General features: G+C 41.7%; 2 protein-coding genes across 3 annotated transcripts; both read left to right on the top strand.

The window, feature by feature from the left end:
- The first annotated feature begins 223 nt into the window (after positions 1–223).
- Positions 224–7222, top strand: LOC135514192 (malectin-like). Of its 2 annotated transcripts, none has more exons than XM_064937482.1 (6): positions 224–502; positions 765–1017; positions 2087–2265; positions 3024–3200; positions 3467–3524; positions 3854–7222. In XM_064937482.1, exons 2-6 carry the CDS (start codon positions 810–812, stop codon positions 4099–4101), a joined length of 870 nt encoding a protein of 289 aa, XP_064793554.1. In that variant the 5' UTR covers positions 224–502; positions 765–809; the 3' UTR covers positions 4102–7222. The 2 variants fall into 2 exon arrangements, with proteins under 2 accessions (XP_064793554.1, XP_064793555.1); XM_064937483.1 differs by having other exon boundaries at positions 224–426.
- A 3841-nt stretch (positions 7223–11063) lies between these two features.
- On the top strand, positions 11064–18076 carry LOC135514195 (protein unc-119 homolog B-like). Its single transcript, XM_064937487.1, has 5 exons — positions 11064–11367; positions 13521–13634; positions 14240–14342; positions 14763–14935; positions 15271–18076. Exons 1-5 carry the CDS (start codon positions 11130–11132, stop codon positions 15381–15383), a joined length of 741 nt encoding a protein of 246 aa, XP_064793559.1. The 5' UTR covers positions 11064–11129; the 3' UTR covers positions 15384–18076.
- Positions 18077–18130: the final 54 nt, after the last annotated feature.

The following is an 18130-nucleotide window of genomic DNA, read 5'->3' on the forward strand; positions in this document are numbered from 1 at the left end:
CTGAACAACGTTGCACGTCAAGCAAACCTCAGCTCGGTCTCTTTTGCATCAACTTTGACCCTCTCATTGGTAAATAAAGTGAAAGTTTATATACAGCGGTTGTATGGAACTGTATGTGATTCGGGAATCCAAAGCATTCTATGAATATGCTAAACTTTTAATACATATGTAGAAATACTTCAATAATGACATGTGATTGGGTGTCTCTTCAGTCATCCACTTCCTGTACAGTGAACCAGCAGTTCGTTCACACCCTCATGCAATGTGTGTGCCTCTATGGAAATCAACGTCAGTCATACCAATTTGGCAAAGAAGACCAAACGGCCATTACTGTCAATGAGAGCCGCAGTGTAGATTGTGGACTATTCGGTTTAACATTTAGCAGGAAACAGGCATAGAAGCAAGTTCCACCAAGGATTTTTCAACGTAAGAACTTCGTATTCAGCTAGCCACAGCTGCTGAGAGCTAGAGGAGGTCCTGAGATAGCTAACAAGCTAGACAGGTACTGTAGCTAGCTAAATGTAGTAAAGCCCAACGAGGCAATTCGATCTAAGAGTATTTTACATTTTATATAGAGTAAACTGTGTTGACCGTACATTCTAGTTAGCGAACGTTTGCCAGCTTCAACATATTCACAATCAATGTTAATCTTAGCCAGAGAGCGAACATGCTAGCTAGCTGAATATATGTGACTATCTGGGGAGGGTTTTGTGCTGTCATTTATGCTAGCTAACTACCTACTATTGATGCCTTCTCTCACACAGCTTCCTTGGGCCAACTGGTGTGTGTCTGCTTGTACCAAGCTGTGTATGGCAATGCGGTGGGTAAAAGTCCCACTGGTCCCCGGGCTGGTCGTGGCGGTGTTGTCGCTGCTGGCTGAACACTGTTGGGCGGATGGTGGGGGCCCAAACCTTGCTGAACGAGTTATTTGGGCAGTGAACGCTGGCGGGGAAGCTCACACAGACATGCATGGCATTCATTTTAAGAAGGATCCTTTGGAAGGGAAGCTTGGGAAAGGTGAGTGTCTAGGCATTGCTGAATCGCCATTTCCTTATTAGCTTCCTAGCTAACCTCTAACTTTGTATGATACTGATAGAGTTCCCTATTGCAAATGTGACTGCTAAATTTCAATTAAAAGCTAACTAGCCAGCTACACGTTAAATCTGTGTGAAATTAGCCACACGTTTAACTATTTGGCTAAAAGCAAGTGAAATATTTTCATCTGGCAGAGGGTAATCGTCTGATTGCAGATGTGTATTTTTCATAAATAATATATTTCAAACTAATCGAGTCATGCATTGTTTTGACTTCCGCAATTTAACCAGGTTAACCCAATGAAGAGTCAGCATTACTTTCTAGTGCCTCGCTCGAAAATGATGCACCTCATGGAAGAATAATTAATCCAACTGTGATAACTAATGATATTCAGACATGTATTTCTTTAAAAGCAATAATTGGAAACTAATAACATGAGTAATTAATTAAAAGTAAAGTATGAGCTAAATGATACAGTGAAGAAACGTCCTATTTGATGTTGTATGATCGCCACTTTGCTTAGTTCCACGGCATGTTCATCTATTCATTTGATGAAAAACACTTCACTCAGAAGCGACATTCCAGATTGTTTCTTACATCCACTCTACAAAAACTAAAGACCAAATGGGTCTGTCAGGACATATACTGAACAAAGTATAAATGCAACATGTAAAGTGTTTGTCTCATGTTTCTAAAATCGCTAGGCTACTCTTAACCGCTAGGCTATCTGCGTTAACTTGCCAGAACAGATAAGTCATTAATATTTGAACATGCCAAACCATGGTTAGGCAGAAAGTTTGCATCTCACATTTTTTACATTACTTTATCAGGCATAAAAATGCATGCACTATTTGCCTTGTTTGCAGCATTTGTGTGCAAATACAGTACAAGAAATTAAATGTATGCCGGCATCACTACTGTTCCAGTAGATGGGTAAGCAAATGGGTTTGTATTTTGTAAGCTTATGTGAGTAGTGTTGGGTGCAAATGCGACTCAATTGCTTATAAATCGACAACGTAGTAAACAATTTACTCTTTGTATTTCCCTCTAGCATCAGATTATGGAGTCCGTCTGCCCATATTGCGTTCTAGTCCTGAAGACCAGGTTCTCTACCAGACAGAACGCTACAATGAGGATACTTTTGGCTATGAAGTGCCAATTCGTGAGGAAGGAGACTACATACTAGTCATGAAGTATGCAGAAGTCTACTTTGCACAGTCTCAGCAGAAGGTATGACAGCCATCCAATCAAATCATCATAATATGTTTTCTGTTTAGATCTCAAAGTTCTGTCCAGTAAACTGTTATTCCAGTAAAATGTTATTCTAATTTGGCAGCAAAGATTGTTCAACGTAGATGATGATGTTGATAGTCTCAAAATTAACAAATAATTCCAACAGATGTTTTATTGCAAAGTAATGATTTATTAGTAATCTATAAATACTACTTACTACTACTCACTTAGGACTGAGGATTTCCCATGTATTTTTTTCTTTCGTATTTTCACCCCTTTTTTTTTCTCCCCAATTTCATGGTATCCAATTGGTAGTAGTTAGTCTTGTCTCATCACTGCAACTCCCGTACGGACTTGGGAGAGGTGAAGGTCTAGAGCCATGTGTCCTCTGAAACCCAACCAAGCTGCACTGCTTCTTGACAGTGCCCATCCAACCTGGAAGCCAGCTGCATCAATGTGTCAGAGGAAACACCGTACACCTGGCAACCGTGTCAGCGTGCACAGCGCCCGGCCCGCCACAGGAGTCGCTAGTGCGCAATGAGACAAGGATATCCCTGCCGGCCAAACCCGGACGACGCTGGGCCAATTGTGCGCCGCCCCATGGGTCTCCCGTTGCGGCAGAGCCTGGACTCAAACCCAGAATAGTGGCACAGCTAGCACTGCGATGCAGTGCCTTAGACCACTGCACCACAGGGAGGCCTCCCATGCTATTTTCATGTTGCGAATCTGGCTGACTGAAATTATCCTTTCTACAGGTATTTGATGTGCGTCTTAATGACCATGTGGTGGTGAAAGACCTGGATATCTTTGAGCGGGTCGGTCACAGTACAGCTCATGACGAAATAGTGCCCTTCTCCATACGCCGCGGTAAGCTGAGTGTCCAGGGAGAGGTGTCCACCTTCAACGGCAAGCTCACTGTGGAGTTTGTCAAGGTGAGTTGAAGTGTGTCAGTGAATATTGTTTTTTCCTCTCCTCCCTGACTCATTAAAAACAAAAAAAATCAGAAGTGTCCTCAAGTTAGACGATCAAGCACAAAATGTACTATTACCTACATTCAACTCTGAATGTGTGTTTGTTTAGGCTTTTTCTATGCCATTAATTTTTTTACAAATAATGGTAGGATAGAGTTTTTCAAAATGTTCATTTGACACGTGGCTTTATCTGCTGGGAACTGATAACCTGCCCTGTGTTTTCTCAGGGTTATTATGACAACCCCAAGGTCTGTGCTCTGTACGTGATGAAAGGGACATTAGATGGTGAGCCTCATCAATCTTAACAGGAGAATATTCAACAGTGCCAGTAAAAAACAGCATTTTCTAAGATGTTGTCTTTATAATTCTTTAATGAATTGTAATGGCATGTTGTATATATGTTGGAATATTTGCTCTTTTTTTATCCCATTTTCAATAACATTTTTCATTTGCTCATGAATCAATTAATTGTATGCACAATCCAGTCTAAAGTCATCACAATCTCTCATTGTCCTCAAGTTCTGTATGACAAAATATTTTATTACCTTTCTATTTTCACTTACACTATCTTTAAACCCATAATCTCAGCCCCCTCTATATTTTCTGCATCTCAGATGTACCAAAACTCCAGCCTCACCCTGGACTGGAGAAACGTGACGAACTTGAGGAGGAGGAGGAAGAGGAGACTGAGGTAGGCGAGGAGGGTGGTAAGAAGAGTACCTCGACAGCTCCCAAGTACAAGGTCCAGTCAGGCCCCAGAACGCCAAACCCGTATGCGGCCGACAATAGCAGCCTCATGTTCCCTATCCTGGTGGCGTTCGGTGTGTTCATCCCTACACTCTTCTGCCTCTGTCGGCTGTGAGAACATAAGTTCGAGGGGGAAACGGGGACATGAAGGACAAGAGACTGTGAAGAAGGGGGGGGGGGGGGGGTCAAAGTGACATCAAAGACACAAGGCAAGCATACAGATGGGAGAGCGCACAAGATCCAAGGGGAGAATGTTGATAAGAGGACAAAAAAGAGACTACAAATTTGGAGTGCTGGGCAGGAGGCAGAATAAAATGCCTTCCTCACTAAGGTCACACAGAGTAAAGGGAATGGAGAGTTTGTGTGTGTGTTGTACATCTGACACCTTTTCACCACGTGGCACATTACCACATCGCAAAGAAATAAGACAGGATTTCCCACTTACAAACAAGGTTTCTCTTGTCTGGCAGGACGTGCCTGGGATTATACTGAGGGGTTCTGAAGTGTTAGTGGCTGTCCCTCTTTATAGATACACGTATTGTTATTGCTTTGGATGAGGTGTGGCTTGGAGTGAAGGGAATGCAGATAGGCTGCTATGCTGATCAACAAAAAATCAGGCCCAGTATTTAGTCAGATGAAACAGGAGGTGAAATCATGAAAATTGACAGATCATTACTAAATAAAAAATGAAAGATATTTTGTTTTAGAGATTGCGTTGTTGGTGGAGGTTAGGGGGAGATGGTTACCAATTTGATCAGTTTGGCTTTAGAATGTTTTTGCTTACTCTTTTTGACTTTATTTCTGTGTTTGATTATCTCCCAACGTGCTGGTGTTTTAGAGCAAAAATGTACTTTAGCTTTTGATATAAGATGTGCCATAGTCTGATGACAACATGCCAGTAATTTCAACAAGTTCATACTGTTACAGCCTGTTCTTTGCAGCACATTGACATTTCATGTGCTGTTTTATAAGACTGCTGATGAAGTGTTATCACATTCAAGGTGGGTTTCACAATTCTGTTGCATAATATGTTTAAAAAATGCATGTGTACCTCAATGGGCCTATCCCGTGCTGTGCTGTTTCATATAGCTGATGCAAGTTTCCTCAAATGTGATCACAAGTAAGAAGTCCACTTGTTGTGCTGGCACGCATAAATATCTTTCCTAGGAGGTAACTTTTGAGGCAACTAGACTATAACGTTATCAGAAATTGAATCCTTTTGAGGGTTTACCTGGTTTTTAATCACATTGATAAAACCCTCTAACGTCTGTGTTTTCCACTTAACGGTACATGACTTGGTTTGCAGCTGATGAAAGGCCACCTTTGAAAGGTTATGTGATATAGTTCTGAGCAATTTGAGTTACATTGCCAACAGTGAGGGACCTGATAATTTAACAAATACTCTAGTGGGACAGGTCCTGAATCAGGAACATGTCGAAATTGACTCAAAGATGCATGTCCTTTGTCATGGTCGCTGCCTTTTCTGCTCATTTTATGATTGTGCATGCCTTTTTGTTTCACCAAAGAGTGTTTTGTGTTGTAAAATTTTGTTTTATAAAACTCTTAGTAATCCTCCATTCATAACACTCTGTGATTAATATGATTTCGTTTTTTTACTCACATTGTTGGTGCTGTAGTGATGATTAAGTACTAGGTCAAGATAGAACGTGAACATCACAAGTTATCCCGATACAATTTTGTGTCATTAGGAGTTATAATAACTGGAAGAGCCTAAGCGTTTTATTTTATTTAGTATTTATGTAATGTACTCCTTTGAGGTACTGCTGGATTCTTTAAAATTATTGGAACATGAATGTAGGACTTACAATGTGAAGAACAATTGTGTGTATGCATAAATAATTAGTTATCCATGGCTACCTAGAGGGTTAGAAAGTGAAATGAGTTAGAAAGAACTAGTTATGTTGAACATTTGTTGCTAAGCAAGATTTTCAGTGGTATGCTAAATTGAAACTGGCTGACCAGAAAGCTTGAGAGTGGCCTTAAGAATTATTTTATTGCAATTTTGAAATGATGATCCCAGGGAAAAGTGTTTATTTTTTTTAAGCCTGCACACTTTTTAGAACTAATTTGAGTCGCTATTAGTCAAATCAACATGATGTAAAAACAGTGTGTTTGCACCAGTCTTAATCATGATCTATAGCCTATTCACTATGCACCTGTGCGTAGATATGGGTGTGTGCATGTTTCACTGTTGAGTATTTCTCCTCTTCCCCGTCTCTCCATTAAATAGTTCAGTTTAGGCCAGTATTTTTGTCTCATCAATCCCTAGCAGACCTTGTCTTAAAGTAGACCGCAGCATTTTGTTATTAGTCTCTAAGGTGTCCCAGTGACATCCTATATTCTTCCATACAGTTAGCCTGGAAGTCAGTAGCTGCATGTTTGCATTGTTTTTGTGTGTCCAATTGCCTCTGTATCAAGAACGTAGCTCTTTCCAAGATTGACACGTCTTTTACCAAGCCTTGTGTTATGTTCCCCCAAGCCTCTCCACACTTGTCATTGATTTCACACTTGCTGAATACTTGACAAATAGTTGATCCAGGTGTTGTAAATCCCCTCACTCCTGAGGTTTCCCTCCATGTTCCATGCTGCTGGAAAATCAGCCAGGGGAGGTTACAATACTTGATAGTCAGCTGATAGTAGTTTGGTTTATTTGTGTTTTTTTATATAAAAATGAAACAATCCATAAATAATCAGAAGCACCTTTTGTTCCTTAGTTGAAAAACTGCAAAATGTAATTCTTTTGTTTGTTGGCTAATCGAAATCTACACAGTTGCGTGTGTATATACTGTATGGTACAATATCACACTTATTGTAGTGTGACAGCGGTTGTTTTTTTTCATCAAAATATTGTTATTATTGAGGTGTTAGGTATTTTTTTTAATGGTTAATTGTAAAGAAGACTGTGGCCTTTCTGCTGAGGATGACAGTCAGGCAAACACTGACTGTCAGGAAGAGAAATGTGATTAGCATAGTATGGAATTCTTTACATTTTATATTGTATAATTTAAGTAAGAAAGTGGGGTTTAATCTTGAGATATTTGCTAAATGATTAATAAAGATTTGTAGCTTTAACATTTCTCAGGATTGGTTTTATTTTATTTTTTTAAATTACCATGATTTAGCTAGTTTTGTCAAAGCATTTGTCTTATTTGTGTGTAATTTTGTTTTGATTGAGTCATTATTGCCTTGGTTTGAATACATTTGTTTTACCATTATCTGCTTTGAGGTTCCTTTTTTTGGTGTGCTTTTCATTACTTAATTGCATGGTTTTTATTTATTTTTGCCCACGAAAGTCCTAGTGTGCAAAAATCCTTACCCTACATAAGCTCACCTTGGATAAGAACCAAAGGCTTGCCGTCATATAGATATGTAGGCCTAAGTCTTCAATAATTACATTTAGCTGCATCACTCTCCCATTATCCCCACTGAGGTACAGACAGACAACAATCATACACTCTTGTGCTCCACACACAGTCACAATCACAGAGTATGTATGAATGTGTGTGAGAGTGATCAATGCCAATAAGGAATCCTACTCTCCTTATTGATTTTTCCCAGCCCTGAGAGCTTCAGGTGGACTGATGGAGTAACTTGAGATGCCCCCCACCTTCCTCAGTTTTAGCTCTGCAAATAACATCTACAAAGTAGGAACTGCTGATAAATGCTGTCTCTTCTTAATAACTGTGCTATTTTATCTAACTGGTGTTTTAGCAAATTGTTTCTTTATAATTTATCCCATGTTCTACTATCCTTAGGGTTATTGCAGTACCCCGCCCTCAACTGAATGGTTCAACATGCTGTATCACTGAGATACTGCAGTCGTCACAAATAATGAGAACTCCTATTATATTTCTATGGGGGGGGGGGGAATTGGGAAATGTATGGTCGGTAAGGATGAAATGGCAGTAATGCGTTTGAGAGATGATGAATAAAAAGCATGGGCAAACTTAACTACATTGTTATAGTGAAATCATTTTCATTAAATCAAATTTTATTTGTCACATACACATGCTTAGCAGATGTTAATGCTAGTGTAGCGAAATGCTTGTGCTTCTAGTTCTGACAATGCAGTAATAACCAACAAGTAATCTAACTAACAATTCCAAAACTACTGTCTTATACACACAAGTGTAAGGGGATAAAGAATATGTACATAAAGATATATGAATGAGTGATGGTACAGAGCAGCATAGGCAAGATACAGTAGATGGTATCGAGTACAGTATATACATATGAGATGAGTATGTAAACAAAGTGGCATAGTTAAAGTGGCTAGTTATACATGTATTACATAAAGATGCAGTAGATGAGAGTACAGTATATACATATACATATGAGATGAATAATGTAGGGTATGTAAACATTATATTAGGTAGCATTGTTTAAAGTGGCTAGTGATATATTTTACATAATTTCCCATCAATTCCCATTATTAAAGTGGCTGGAGTTGAGTCAGTGTGTTGGCAGCAGCCACTCAATGTTAGTGGTGGCTGTTTAACAGTCTGATGGCCTTGAGATAGAAGCTGTTTTTCAGTCTCTCGGTCCCAGCTTTGATGCACCTGTACTGACCTCGCCTTCTGGATGATAGAGGGGTGAACAGGCAGTGGCTCGGGTGGTTGTTGTCCTTGATGATCTTTATGGCCTTCCTGTAACATCGGGTGGTGTAGGTGTCCTGGAGGGCAGGTAGTTTGCCCCCGGTGATGCGTTGTGCAGACCTCACTACCCTCTGGAGAGCCTTACGGTTGTGGGCGGAGCAGTTGCCGTACAAGGCGGTGATACAGCCCGCCAGGATGCTCTCGATTGTGCATCTGTAGAAGTTTGTGAGTGCTTTTGGTGACAAGCTGAATTTCTTCAGCCTCCTGAGTTTGAAGAGGCGCTGCTGCGCCTTCTTCACGATGCTGTCTGTGTGGGTGGACCAATTCAGTTTGTCTGTGATGTGTATGCCGAGGAACTTAAAACTTACTACCCTCTCCACTACTGTTCCATCGATGTGGATAGGGGGGGTGTTCCCTCTGCTGTTTCCTGAAGTCCACAATCATCTCCTTAGTTTTGTTGACATTGAGTGTGAGGTTATTTTCCTGACACCACACTCCGAGGGCCCTCACCTCCTCCCTGTAGGCCGTCTCGTCGTTGTTGGTAATCAAGCCTACCACTGTTGTGTAGTCCGCAAACTTGATGATTGAGTTGGAGGCGTGCGTGGCCAAGCAGCCGTGGGTGAACAGGGAGTACAGGAGAGGGCTCAGAACGCATCCTTTTGGGGCCCCAGTGTTGAGGATCAGCGGGGTGGAGATGTTGTTGCCTACCCTCACACCACCTGGGTGCGGCCCGTCAGGAAGTCCAGTACCCAGTTGCACAGGGCGGGGTCGAGACCCAGGGTCTCGAGCTTGATGACGAGCTTAGAGGGTACTATGGTGTTAAATGCCGAGCTGTAGTCGATGAACAGCATTCTCACATAGGTATTCCTCTTGTCCAGATGGGTTAGGGCAGTGTGCAGTGTGGTTGAGATTGCATCGTCTGTGGACCTATTTGGGCGGTAAGCAAATTGGAGTGGGTCTAGGGTGTCAGGTAGGGTGGAGGTGATATGGTCCTTGACTAGTCTCTCAAAGCACTTCATGATGACGGAAGTGAGTGCTACGGTGCGGTAGTCGTTTAGCTCAGTTACCTTAGCTTTCTTGGGAACAGGAACAATGGTGGCCCTCTTGAAGCACGTGGGAACAACAGACTGGGATAGGGATTGATTGAATATGTCCGTGAACACACCAGCCAGCTGGTCTGCGCATGCTCTGAGGGCGCGGCTGGGGATGCCGTCTGGGCCTGCAGCCTTGCTAGGGTTAACACGTTTAAATGTTTTACTCACCTCGGCTGCAGTGAAGGAGAGTCCGCATGTTTTCGTTGCAGGCCATGTCAGTGGCACTGTATTGTCCTCAAAGCAGGCAAAAAAGTTATTTAGTCTGCCTGGGAGCAAGACATCCTGGTCCGTGACGGGGCCGGTTTTCTTTTTGTAATCCGTGATTGACTGTAGACCCTGCCACATACCTCTTGTGTCTGAGCCGTTGAATTGAGATTCTACTTTGTCTCTATGCTGACGCTTAGCTTGTTTGATTGCCTTGCGGAGGGAATAGCTACACTGTTTGTATTCGGTCATGTTTCCAGTCACCTTGCCCTGATTAAAAGCAGTGGTTCGCGCTTTCAGTTTCACTCGAATGCTGCCATCAATCCACGGTTTCTGGTTTGGGAATGTTTTAATCGTTGCTATGGGAACGACATCTTCAACGCAAGTTCTAATGAACACGCACACCGAATCAGCGTATTCGTCAATGTTGTTGTCTGACGCAATACGAAACATATCCCAGTCCACGTGATGGAAGCAGTCTTGGAGTGTGGAATCAGATTGGTCGGACCAGCGTTGGACAGACCTCAGCGTGGGAGCTTCTTGTTTTAGTTTCTGTCTGTAGGCAGGGATCAACAAAATGGAGTCGTGGTCAGCTTTTCCGAAAGGAGGGTGGGGCAGGGCCTTATATGCGTCGCGGAAGTTAGAATAGCAATGATCCAAGGTTTTGCCAGCCCTGGTTGCGCAATCGATATGCTGATACAATTTAGGGAGTCTTGTTTTCAGATTAGCCTTGTTAAAATCCCCAGCTACAATGAATGCAGCCTCAGGATGTATGGATTCCAGTTTGCAAAGAGTCAAATAAAGTTTGTTCAGAGCCATCGATGTGTCTGCTTGGGGGGAAAATATACGGCTGTGATTATAATCGAAGAGAATTCCCTTGGTAGATAATGCGGTCGACATTTGATTGTGAGGAATTCTAAATCAGGTGAACAGAAGGATTTGAGTTCCTGTATGTTTTTGTGATCACACCACGTCTCGTTAGCCATAAGGCATAAGGTTCCCTGGTTGGGATTCCATTTATCTGCAACCTAGGTTAAAGATCAAAAACATTTTTTTTTACCTTGTAACGTTTTTGAACATCCCGCCCTACTGGTAACTATGGTAACCACCTACCGTTTTCAGCCAATTACAATCGACTGTTCTCAGCATAGGTTCTCCATAGAGACGCTTCGCCATCTTGAATTTAGGGAAAGTTGCAGTTGACTAAATAAACACAGAACAACCAAGACATGAGCGACTCAAACTCTCGGAACGAGACGGCAGCCACAGTTAAAGGACCGGACACCGATATGGGGCTGGCGGTAAATTCCAGGGATCGAAAGTCCGGTGGAGATGTGATGAAGAGACTCAAGTCGCAACGAAATCAAACGGATAAACAGCGGCCTTTTATTACAGAGGATGAGCTCAGGGCGCTAGGAAGAGACATCACACCAGATGAAATCCTTGGTCTTTGTGCTGTTACACGGGGTATGTATGGAGTTAGCTACAGATTGTTAAAGCAGATAATGTGATGTAACAATATTTCTGGTTTCCATTACCGGGAGTTACTGTTTGATGTAGAACAGTTGTAGGTGGTGTATTTGAATTTGAGGTGGACCCACCTGTCTAACGTTAAATCAATCAGTGAAGATTTTAAATAGCCAAGATGGCGGCATACACATTGTTGGATTACTTTAATGTTAAAAAAACGATTTATTTTAATAAAATAGCTTTTTTTAATTCAAACGCTCCACCTGCAACTGGTGTTGGTCCCATGTTTCATGAGCTGAAATAAGATCCCAGAAATGTTCCATACACACAAGTGTATTTCTCTAAAATTATGTGCACAAATTTGTTTATATCCCCTTTAGTGAGCATATTTCCTTTGCCAAGATAAACCATAGACCTGACAGGTGTGGCATATCAAGAAGCTGATTAAACAGCATGATTGTTACACAGGTGCACTTTGTGCGGGGGACAATAAAAGGCCTCTCTAAAATGTGCATTTTTGGCACAAGTCAATGCCACTGATGTCTCAAGTTTTGAAGGAGTGTGCAATTGGCATGCTGACTGTAGGAATGTCAAATAATTTAATGTTCATTTAACATTTTTGAGAATTTGGCAGTACGTGCAACTGGCCTCACAACCGCAGACCTTGTGTAACCACGCCAGCCCAGGACCTCAACATCTGACTTCTTTACCTGTGGGATCGTCTGGGACCAGCCACTCGGACGCCTGATGAAACTTAGCTTGCACAACTGAAGAACTTTTGCAACAACCTTTCAGAAACTGCCTCGGGGAAGCTAATCTGCATGCTTGTTGTCCTCACCAGGGTCTTGACCTGACTGCATTTTGGCGTCGTAAACAACTTCAGTGGGCATATGCTGACCTTTGATGGCTACTGGCATGCTGGAGATGTGCTTTTCATGACTGGATCCCGGTTTCAACTGTATCGGGCAGATGGCAGAGTGCCCCATTGTGGGGTTATAGTATGGGCAGGCATAAGCTACGTACAATTAAGACAATTACATTTTATTGATGGCAATTTGAATGCACAGAGATACCGTGACATTCATCCGCCTCATCACCTCATGTTTCAGCATGATAATACACGGCCCCATGTTACAAGGATCTGTACACAATTCCTGGAAGCTGAAAATGTCCCAGTTCTTCCATGGCCTGCATACTCACCAGACATGTCACCCATTGAGCATGTTTGGCATGCGCTGGATCGACGTGTACGACAGCGTGTTCCAGTTCCCGCCAATATCCTGTTGTCCTGTGTGGCTCATTTGGTAGTGTATGGCACTTGCAACGCCAGGGTTGTGGGTTCGACTCCCACGGGGAACCAGTACCAATGAAAATGTATGCATTCACTACTGTAAGTCACTCTGGATAAGAGCATCTGATAAATTACTAAAATGTAAATATCCAGCAACTTCGCACAGGCCACAATCAACAGCCTGATCAACTCTATGCAAAGGAAATGTGTCGTTCTACATGAAGCAAATGGTGGTCACTCCAGACACTAACTGGTTTTCTGATCCATGCCCCTGTCTTTATTTTTAAGGTATCTGTGACCAACAGATGCATATCTGTATTCTCAGTCATATGAAATCCATAGATTAGGGCCTAATTTATTTCAATTGACTGATTCCCTTATACTGATACCCAAGCTTTGAAGTTGTTGCGTTTTATTTTTGTTCAGTGTACATGTTTGGCCGAATCAAGAACGAAGATAGTATCGTAAAGGTTGGTTGAAAATTCTGTGTACTACACAGTACTTAACCTGTAACTCCCGGTAATGGATACCAAAAATCTTTGTGTAAATCTGGTGTAACAATCTGTAGCTAGTATGGAGTGGATTGATTGGAGATGATGATAGATGTGATTTGGATAAGATTCAAGTTAATCAATGTAGCTATCTATTATTTTTCTAGCTCATCTAGCTAGTTAATGTGTTAACTAGTTGGCTAACTTGATTTGGCTGCAAACACTGCATAACTCGCTTTGTAGTGAGTCAGTTGACTTTAACTAGCTAGCTAAGTTTGCACCACTGTTTTGAGGAAGCCAAACAAAGAATCTGTGGACATACCAGATTCCCTGTCTGTATGTGCTGCTTACTATGAATTTCCTTCCAGATTATCTATGTAAACCTGAGGACAATGTCTACAATATTGACTTCACACGTTTCAAGATCAGAGATCTGGAGACTGGGTCAGTGCTCTTCGAGATTGCTAAACCTCACAGCTGTGGTAAGTTTAAACTTTTCCACAACACTTTGCCACAACATAAGTGACAGATCTTGGATAGGCCACATTTTAAAGGTATACTCAGCAATATGCCATCATAATACACACTGGGGTGACTTTCTGCTTATAGAAATCAAGCTGGGGTTGCTATCAGCTTGAACAGGGCACCAGGCTCAATCTGTGAGACACCCCAGTTGCTGAAACCATTGCAATCACTGCTAACCGGTGCACTGGTGGTGTTAGGTTGGGACACAAAACAACTGCTGAAAGCTGCCACACATGACACTTGGCTCTTTACAATGTGGACTTGCCTCATTGGAAGGTATATATTGGGACAGCCCATAGTTTTGGGAGATTTGAGCATTAGTTTAGTAAGCATGAAGTTGCCCCGCTGTGTGTCATATTGCTGAGTCTACTCCGAAGGGCCCCAGACTAAATTAATCTGTATTATTTCAAGTAAAACAAAACAAGCCAAGTTATTCCTTCTATGATAATGAATGTAGTCCTTGTGCAAATGTTGTAGCTATAATTTTAGGTTGAAATCCGAGATGACCTTTTGTCACTTATTTGGATGGCAATTACATTTGAATCCATGTTGTCTTTATCAGACCCTGAAGATGAGGAGAATGGAGATGGAGACGCCAGTGCTGGGCGCTTTGTGCGCTATCAGTTCACGCCAGCCTTCCTCAGACTGCGGAATGTTGGTGCAACGTAAGGCAGTGGATTAAACAGGAAACATCACATGCATTATCATTGTTAGAAGTCACATGACTCATCATTGAAAAATCACATACTTTGGTAAGGCCTAAATGTTCCATAGTATGTGCTTTCTCTTATGCTAACAAATTCTGAACTGTTTCGTTTGCTGGTGTGGCTTACCAGCACAAGAAACTAAGTCCTGCAGTACCGGCAACCACCTAAACTACAACAGAGAGAATTTGGCAGAGCACATAGCTGGGAACAACTATTGAAAGAATCATCCTACTTTTGGACTATAAAAAGGAATATAGATGGTCAATGAATAAATCTACAATTCAAGTAGTTGACGCAAATGAATGCAGATACCACCCACAGTTATGTTCAGCATGTCCCTGCTAGTATCTCAAGTGCCTCTTTCTACTCTGCTTTCAGTGTGGAGTTCACCGTGGGGGACCGGCCTGTTAACAGCTTTCGCATGATAGAGAGGCATTATTTCCAGAATAAAGTTCTCAAGAACTTTGACTTTGACTTCGGATTCTGCATCCCAAACAGCCGGAACACTTGCGAACACATCTATGAGTTTCCCCAGCTCCATGAGGACCTCAGTAAGTCTAATAGTGGTAGTGCATCTTTCTCATTTCGTCTATCAACTTTGTTGTAGCCTGTGTGTGTCCCTACAAGCTAAAGCTCAGACTGGCCAGAGCATAGCTGGCCAAGTCTATAAGTCTATACTATCCACATCCATACAGAGCCAGTCGGACAACTCTCGTAAGGGGAGGAATGTGGATACTAGACAGTCAAATGGTTCCTCTACAGGTTGTTTGTTTTGGTGCGCTGAACAGCAGTAATTTACTTTTTTAGTCAGTGATATGTGTGTTCTGCTGTTCCTTATGAAGTCATTTGCAAACTGAATTTCCCTTATTTTTTTGTCTCTTTTAAGTTGGCCTAATGGTGGAGCACCCGTATGAGACCAGGTCCGACAGCTTCTATTTTGTGGACAACAAACTGATCATGCACAATAAGGCAGACTACGCCTACGATGGGGGCCAGTAGTGTCTGAAGATTAGCTTCTTGTGTGCAATGCAACGCAGGGGTCACATTGCCCCTGAATACAACCATCATGTAGCTCTTTTGGGAACAGGAGTGTACTTTCTCCACTTCAGACATTCCAACAAACTTTACCAGCCCCAGGTTTGGGGAAAAAGGACCATATCTACCTTCCAAACAGGTTGCTTCATTTATTTGATACCTCGTACGCATCTGTTGCTTGGACTCAGGAATCTCTAGTTCAACATTATAAAAGAGTGATTGACATGTTTTCCTTTGTCTTTTCTAATGTTTCCACATTTAAATGGTTACTGCTTATTTCAATCTGCTTTGAGTTCAGTATTTGCTGTAATATCCTTGTTTTTGAGTTGTATTATGTTTAGTCAACTGTTACCAGACAGCTCTACAGAGGGATAAGGGAACATTACATGATCCCAATCTGAATGTTAAATACCGGTCATTTGCAGCCCGTAAGATGAACAATGATTGAAGTTGACCAGGACTTGTTCTTTTATACACAAGGGTTGACAGATGGCACAATTGGATTGCAAGCTAATTACAACTGTGATACTACCTAATTTCATTGAACAATAGTTTGGTTCTGGTTGTCAATTTTTAACTACTCATTCTGCTCAAGTAGCAATCGTGATCCTTTGGTATGTCTTCGTTCCTCAGATAGTGGGCTAAACTGTATATTCAGCTTTGAGACTAACAGATGCTCCGTTAATTTGACATCTTGCCTTGGTGTAGAAGCTGTATTATTAGTTTGGTTGTCCCATGTCACCCCTCTAGCTATATACACAGAGCACAAAACATTATGAACACCTGGTCTTTCCATGACTGGCTAACCAGGTAAAAGCTATGATCCCTGGGGCGGCAGTGTAGCCTAGTGGTTAGAGCGTTGGACTAGTAACCGGAAGGTTGAGAGTTCAAACCCCCGTTCTGCCCCTGAACAAGCAGTTAACCCACTGTTCCCAGGCCGTCATTGAAAATAAGAATTTGTTCTTAACTGACTTGCCTGGTTAAATAAAGGTAAAATAAAAAAAATCACTTAAATCCATTTCAATCAGTGTAGATGATGGTTAAAGAAGGACTTTTAAGTGGACACAACAAAATATTTAAGTGCCTTTGAACGGGGTATGGTAGTAGACGTCAGGTTTGTGTCACGAACACTGCTGGGTTTTTCCACGCTCAACATTTTCCTGTGTATATCAAGAATGGTCCACCACCTAAAGGACATCCAGCCAAATTGACACAAATGTGGGAAGCATTGGAGTCAACATGGGCCAGGATTCCTGTGGAATGCTTTATACACCTTGTAGAGTTCATGCCCTGACAAATTTAGGCTGTTCTGAGGGCAATGGTGGGCAGGGGGGTAGTAAGTGACAGACAACACCCCTGGTCTGTTACGTGTTTAGCATTTGTAAATGTGCTTGTCGTATGTTCGTGTCTGCTGGAGTTACACTGAGTTTTCCAAAACTAAATATAACCTACATGTGCCTTGTATTCAGACTTCTCAGCTCAAGAGGCTTTGTTGTGTGTGAGAGAATGTGAAGTCCAGCTCTGCTCTGCTACACATCTGTCCAACAACATGTCGAAAACTGTCTGGAAGAGATTTTTGTGAATTCATTCTAAGCATCCCAGTCAGCTATAAAATAAAATTGGTTAGCCAGAAGAAAAATTAGCGTGAAATGTATTGTTTTACTTCTGGGGGAATGCCATTAACAATTGATTACCTTGGTGCGAAGTCTCCTCCCTTGGAAACGGAAACGGCCAAATCTTCTTCCTTCTGCTAATTTCACCCGTGTTTATCATGGTCACAAAGCACATTTTTTGTTTTCATTAATATTTATGATAGACAATTTTGAGTTTGTATTGTGGAATTTAGTGGAAACCGCTTATCATCCACACACAGGCTTTAAAATCGCAGCACCAATTTAAGAACCACCTAAACCCAATCCTGCTGCTCGTAATCACATAATTGTACGTGAGTTTCGACATATTCTCACCGTTTCCTTTGTCCACGAGAGGTTAGTTATGAAATTATAACTATACAGTTCATAATGACAAGTGAAAGGTATGTATCAGTGGAGGCTGCTGAGGGGAGGACGGTTCAAAATAATGGCTGGAACAGCACGAATGGAAACCATGTGTTTGATACTGTTCCACTCATTCTGCTCCAGCCTATCACGAGCCCGTCCTCCCCCAATTAAGGTATCACCAAACTCCTGTGGTATGTATGATGATGTGGCTGTTATGTTAACCACTTTAGAGTCTTGTGCTGTCTGTTCTTTACCTTTACTGATGGAAGGTCTGTGATAAGCAGCCACCATTTTTTTTCTAATAGCACCACCAAATTAACACCAATTATGACTTTTACAACACGGTTGCTACTGATATAATTTTTCACTCTTGAAGTTGGACCCGCATACTGTGTAAACTGGAACCCCTTTGAATTTATTGAGCATATTGTACTTTTATTTATTGATGAATGTGTTTTAGGACAGACAAATTTCACAGATTTTTATTCAACATTACTACAAAGAGTACTGTCTTTTGAATGAAACATTTCAGGGACCATAGACTTGGTGAAGTAGAACTGGAAGCCCTCCTAACATTGCCTTTTATGTTCCGTTAAATGTTTCTGCAAGATGATATACTGCCAGGAGAGAGAGGAATAAAAAATTAAACAGATGTTCTGTATACATTTTGGCTTAAGTTCACTCAAACTCTCACTACACTAACTGTGGCGT

The sequence above is a fragment of the Oncorhynchus masou genome, chromosome 25 (assembly GCF_036934945.1).
Source record: "Oncorhynchus masou masou isolate Uvic2021 chromosome 25, UVic_Omas_1.1, whole genome shotgun sequence".
Taxonomy (NCBI): domain Eukaryota; kingdom Metazoa; phylum Chordata; class Actinopteri; order Salmoniformes; family Salmonidae; genus Oncorhynchus; species Oncorhynchus masou.

What these genes read in the sequence shown, in the direction of transcription:
- LOC135514195 (XM_064937487.1), top strand. Translation starts at nt 11,130, where the DNA reads ATGAGCGACTCAAACTCTCGGAACGAGACGGCAGCCACAGTTAAAGGA. An exon ending in TGCTAAACCTCACAGCTGTG is followed by an intron (nt 13,635 to 14,239) that starts GTAAGTTTAAAC and finishes TGTCTTTATCAG; the next exon opens with ACCCTGAAGATGAGGAGAAT. An exon ending in CCAGCTCCATGAGGACCTCA is followed by an intron (nt 14,936 to 15,270) that starts GTAAGTCTAATA and finishes GTCTCTTTTAAG; the next exon opens with TTGGCCTAATGGTGGAGCAC.
- LOC135514192 (XM_064937482.1), top strand. Translation starts at nt 810, where the DNA reads ATGGCAATGCGGTGGGTAAAAGTCCCACTGGTCCCCGGGCTGGTCGTG. An exon ending in GGAAGGGAAGCTTGGGAAAG is followed by an intron (nt 1,018 to 2,086) that starts GTGAGTGTCTAG and finishes ATTTCCCTCTAG; the next exon opens with CATCAGATTATGGAGTCCGT. An exon ending in TCACTGTGGAGTTTGTCAAG is followed by an intron (nt 3,201 to 3,466) that starts GTGAGTTGAAGT and finishes GTGTTTTCTCAG; the next exon opens with GGTTATTATGACAACCCCAA.